The sequence below is a fragment of the Borostomias antarcticus genome, assembly GCF_949987555.1.
Source record: "Borostomias antarcticus genome assembly, contig: scaffold_62, whole genome shotgun sequence".
NCBI lineage: Eukaryota > Metazoa > Chordata > Actinopteri > Stomiiformes > Stomiidae > Borostomias > Borostomias antarcticus.
This window is the reverse complement of record NW_028176112.1, coordinates 722501-727810: the sequence shown is the minus strand read 5'-3', so window position 1 is coordinate 727810 and position 5310 is coordinate 722501. Positions and strand designations below refer to the sequence as shown.

Below are 5310 nucleotides of genomic sequence, written 5' to 3'. Positions count from 1 at the left end.
AGGAGGAGGTCTTGTAGCCACTGTTGTAATCTCTCTCCAGACTCATATTACATTGAATGAAATCACAAAAGTCCTTACTGATTGGTAGCCCCAGGATTTCAGGGCTACCAATCACTAAGCAGATATTCGAAAACCATAATATGAACATGGGTGAAGACACAAGTGGAGGACAGACAGACAGATTTACGTATGTGGTCTCGGTGCCAAATCCAGTGCTAGTAAAGTCAAAGTCAGGTTCGTTTGTCACATACTACATCATACAGGTACAACGACAAGTTAAATGTTCTGTTCCGGTATCTTGTGCGCACACTAAGCAAAAAAGATAGGTGAGAATATAAGAGAAACAATGCATTATGTAACTAATTACAATATACAGTATTGAATGTCTTGGGGTATCCACTCTAAACGGCCTGCTTCACACACACACACACAAAACCTAGAGGCGCCATTCAACCTGTATGGAGAAGCTCATTGAAGATCTGACCCGGAATCAACAATTTAGTCTTTTCCTCCTGGCTGCTCTTCCCCGGAAAACCCTGCTCAAATCCTGCACCTCCGCACCTCATCAAACCAGCCCTCACACTGAATTGAAGATGAAAATGAGATGGACACTTGAAACATTGATGGAGTAAGATGGACACTTGAAACATTGATGGAGTAAGATGGACACTTGAAACTTTGATGCATTTCTCGGTCACTCATTAAAAATAGAGAGAGAGAGAGGTGCCCTATGTACAGTAGGTTAATCATTTATTCACTGATATTCTTATCAACTCATATGTTCTCTTGTGAAGGTTCTTGCAGGCGAGTATCTGGGTTATCTTTATGTGTGTGTGTTTGAATATCTCTGTGTGTTCGAATATCTGTGTATGTGTTTGAATATCTGTGTGTGTGTGTCCCTTCCACCTGTGCAATTCCCACACACCTGACGGAGAGAGGTAGACGGAGAGAAAGAGCCGGACTCTCACAACCTCCGCCAACATGTCTGGGAAGCACCTGCTGAAGCTGGGCCTGCTGATGCTCCTCCTGCTCCTGACAGGTACACAGACACACAACAACCCTCATTCCACCCCCATCACACACATGTAGTATTCTAACTATACAGGTATGATCATGTTATTAATCATTAACTTGGTTTTATTCTTCTCAGACTGTGTAAGCGGGACGCTATGTTTGTTGTCATAGCTGTTGAGTATGGCTTGCATTACTCTAAGGCATGCCTGTTGACATGAGGACACTCATAGTGCCAAGAAATGCAATGCTTAATTAAATAATCTGACCACTGCAGTTTAGTAAAACAGCAGCATCTTGATTATCGTATACTGTACAAGATAATCCCGTACGGGATGGGTTTTCTGGGATGACTTAACGGCCAAATAAAAATGAATTCATTATTTGTGTGTGTGACCCGGCTGTTCTGTTTCACAGATGCAGAGAACGGTTCTGGAATCCTCCGAAAGGTACGGTTCTAAGGGGCCGTGTCCACATAGCGCCTTTTTCCCAGCGCCCTGCAGCGCCTCTTTCCTGCTGCGCTTGGACTGCTCATTTTGTTTCTATGACAATATATCTTCAGCATCATCGACCGGCGTTGTATACGAGTGTTTCTTTGCCTTTTATTAGCCATCTTTTATTACTATTACTATATTTCTATATTACTTATTATCCTATAGAATATCGTTATCTAGCCTATTATTTATTTATCACGAACAACCGGCTTGCCGTCGCACTTGCCTGAAAAGAGCGGCGGTGATGTTACCAGCGCCTTTCTGAGAAGTTGAGATGTTTTCAACTTCCGAGCGATCGGAGCGGCCGCCAAAAGAAGCCAAAGGGTGCAGGCGCTCAGGAAAAAGCGCTATTTGGACACGGGCCCTAATACAGCCCATACAGTACCTGGCATTGAAACACACCTGCGTTGCTGTAGCACACAGGCACACAAATCATTTTGTTTTAGCTCTGCAGGGTTGTGGGTTGGAGGGCTGTCTGCCTGCTGCAACCCTGTTTCAATACTCTACATCTGTATCCTTCCCTCCTGTATCTGCTGAGGTCACGGTGCTCTCAGAGGAAGAGCGCTTACATACTGTAGAACCATTAGTCCCTGCGGGGGAACCCCCTGTTGAAAGAAAAAAAAAGGTTCTAGATTTCAGTTCCGTTTTCAGGTCATACAGAAGGGAGGGAATGAGGAAGTAAGGGAGGGAGGAAACGAGGAAGGAAGGTGCGAGGTAGGGACTGAGGAAAGGAGGGAGGGAAGGAGGAAGGTAGCCTTGTGAGAGCGCTCCTGATCTAGCGAGCTCACGTGCAGGTTCACTCAAGCTCATGAGGCTCTGAGGAAGGGAGGGAGGAGGGGGGACTGAGGTAGAAAGACAGGGAGGAAACTCCCTTGGGAATGACATCTGTTGATGGCTGATGTTGTTGTTGTTGTTGTTGCTGTGTCTTGGCAGCCATCTTGTGGAGACATGGAGGAGATCAAGGCGTGCCCTCTGAACTTGGCCCCCGTGTGTGGCAGCGATGGCAACACCTACGCCAACGAGTGTGCCCTCTGTGTCCAGAGACAGTGAGTGCAGCTGCTGCAAACAGGTCACACACACACAACCTTGTTTTGATCATGCGCAAACACACACAGGTTGAGGTCACCTGAACAAACACACATTACACGCAAGAAACACACTCAGCTGTACTCTCTTGTTTCCAGGGAAACCAGAGCAGACATCTTGGTGGTGAAGGAGGAGAGCTGCTGAGGAAAGTGACATCGCCACAAAACTGTCCAATCATCGTTGTCCTTTCGCATGGCTCCACCCCCAACCGGGGTGATGATGTCATGGTGATCTTGCTGCAATTGGTGTTTTTAGCCAATCAGGAGAAAATGAATAAATCAGGTCATAAAACGACCACTGTGTCTTCTGGTGTTTTGTTTCTGTTCAGTGTCTTCAGTTTTCCCTCCCTGGAGGGAGTCTGCCGAGGAGCACTAACTTTCACCTGTTCTCTTACTCTGTACTGACTCTGGGCTGGCCCCTTGCTTATTTGCACTCTGATGGTCACGTGACAGTGCTTTGTATTTGTTTATTGTTGATGCAGTGATATGTGTTGTATGTTGTCTTGTGTTTGACTCCTGGCTGTAAAGCAAACTGTCCCTGGAGATATTAAAGACTTTTAGAAAAGGAAACAGAGGATCTACTATTCGGTCCTCTCAGTGTAGAGATTTCCCTGTTGACTCTGTTCTCACTCAGTAACGCACAAGTCAATAAAGTACCAGCTGGTGGCAGTTGGTGAAGGCCGGAGACAGAACCCGGGGGTCAAAGGTCGCCACGCTATCTCACATTGGTCGGAGAACACCAGGAAGCCTGGGGGAGTAAACGTTGCATTGTTCAGACTCACAGAGGAAGTCTATTCGTTGGCTTTCGTGGGAATTGTAATCTGTAGAGACACTGGCTATCTCTTCTCGTTTTAGATGATCTTTGTTCCTTCTTTGGGTGTCGAGGCTGCCGTCTGTCTGAGAGAGTGTCGGTGATGATGAGGGGGCCAGGGGACTTGTGAGTACAGTGTGTGTGTGTGTGTGTGTGTGTTCTCAGTTATGGTGGGCTGTAAACACTTATCTGCTGGTAGTTAGGGTATGGAACGATATGGAAAAGAGAAAGGGAGGCGAAGCTATCGTAGAAATTCTTGGAACCAAGGCTTATTGGTCTCATGGTTCATGGCCTCTCCTCTGAATGCAGGTTGCCTGTGGACGAGGAGTGTCGTAATGGGATATCCATGGACCTGTTCCTCCACTACTCTCTCATCCCAGCGGTAAGGCCAGGGCTGCGTTCCGAAACGCATACTTCTACTTCCTACTACCAGTACCTACTACAGCTGCCCTTAGAAAGTACGTACGTTGCAAGCAGTAGGCATCCAATTGGGACATACTACCTTGTCATGACATTGCACCTTGAAATTTGCCCACATCCATCGCTGTCCATAACGCGACATTCGTCTACAGCTGTCACGACTCGCACATGTGACACACATTTCCGCTGCGCACAGGATTGTGGGTCAGAATAGCCAGAAAAGCCTGCTGGCTTGCATACTGCAAAATACGACCGGATGTGGTAGGACATCCTGGTATTTTTGCCATACTGCATGTGGCATACTATGTGTTGGGACATACTACATCCTGTTTTGGCATACTATATAGTAGGGTAGTATGTGATTCGGAACGCAGCCAGAGTGTAGGCTCACTCCTGTGAAATGGGGACTGTGGTAGGAACAGCTAGTGAATATGGGAGAAATAACTAGTGTGTGTTTCAGGTGATTGTTGTTGGTGTCTCGGGCTGTCATATTGTTGTGTTTCAGGCGGTCATTTTGTTGTTGTTTCAGGTGGTCATTTTGTTGTTGTTTCAGGTGGTCATCGTGGCTGTGCTGTCGTCCCTCCAGAGGAGAGTCCAGCGACTGGTCCTGGACCAGAGACTGCCCTTCCTTCACGGCCACTTTGCCATCGTGGTGTGAGTCTATAAACACCTTCTATAAAGGGTTATAACACATTATAATCATGCCCGTAACACATTATAACAAAGTTGTTGTTGTTAAACGGCGTCCGCTCCGTCCCCTCCCAGGCCACTGGACACCATCGGCAGCTTGTCCAACCGTTGGTCGTACGGCTTTGCTTTCGGCGCCGTCTCCTCCAGTGTCCTGCTGCTCTTCTCTGAGCGCTATCTCCCCTTCCACGTTCCCTCCTGGGCCAAGGGTGCGGTGACAGGACACGCGGCCTCCCATATCTGACATCATTTCCTCCTTAGAGCATTCCTTATCCGAGCATCATCTCCTCCTAGAACATTCCGTATCTGAATACAATTTCCTCCTAGAACATTCTATATCTCAGAGAGCCACATGTGCGTCCCCATGTCTCTGCAGCCCTGGTGTACCTGGTGGGGGCCCTAGAGGTGGGCGTGGCCTACTTGCCCTTCTTCGCCTGTCTCTCAACCCCCTTCCGAGGCGTTGGCGGCCTACTAGGCATCCTCTACTCCCTCACATGGTCAGTAGGTGACCTCTACTCTCTCACATGGTCAGTAGGTGACCTCTACTCTCTCACATGGTCAGTAGTTGACCTCTACTCCCTCACATGGTCAGTAGGTGACCTCTACTCCCTCACATGGTCAGTAGGTGACCTCTACTCTCTCACATGGTCAGTAGGTGACCTCTACTCCCTCACATGGTCAGTAGGTGACCTCTACTCCCTCACATGGTCAGTAGGTGACCTCTACTCTCTCACATGGTCAGTAGGTGACCTCTACTTTCTCACATGGTCAGTAGGTGACCTCTACTCTCTCACATGGTCAG

At 47.8% G+C, this 5310-nt stretch overlaps 2 protein-coding genes across 5 annotated transcripts in view; both read left to right on the top strand.

The window, feature by feature from the left end:
* Positions 1 to 621: 621 nt before the first annotated feature.
* Positions 622 to 2885, top strand: LOC311328829 (putative pancreatic secretory proteinase inhibitor). Its single transcript, XM_084462735.1, has 4 exons — positions 622 to 1039; positions 1429 to 1460; positions 2439 to 2551; positions 2690 to 2885. The coding sequence occupies exons 1-4, from the start codon at positions 982 to 984 to the stop codon at positions 2733 to 2735; spliced, it is 249 nt and encodes an 82-aa protein (XP_084318861.1). The 5' UTR covers positions 622 to 981; the 3' UTR covers positions 2736 to 2885.
* Positions 2886 to 3329: 444 nt separating this feature from the next.
* LOC311328802 (stimulated by retinoic acid gene 6 protein-like) overlaps positions 3330 to 5310 on the top strand; it is a 13385-nt gene continuing 11404 nt past the window's right edge. For all 4 annotated transcript variants that reach the window (XM_084462710.1, XM_084462711.1, XM_084462712.1 and 1 more), the window contains exons 1-5: positions 3330 to 3527; positions 3711 to 3783; positions 4375 to 4475; positions 4587 to 4717; positions 4885 to 5005. In XM_084462710.1, coding sequence (XP_084318836.1) covers positions 3505 to 3527; positions 3711 to 3783; positions 4375 to 4475; positions 4587 to 4717; positions 4885 to 5005 — 449 coding nt within the window. In that variant the 5' untranslated portion in view covers positions 3330 to 3504. The remainder of the gene's footprint in view (positions 3528 to 3710; positions 3784 to 4374; positions 4476 to 4586; positions 4718 to 4884; positions 5006 to 5310) is intronic.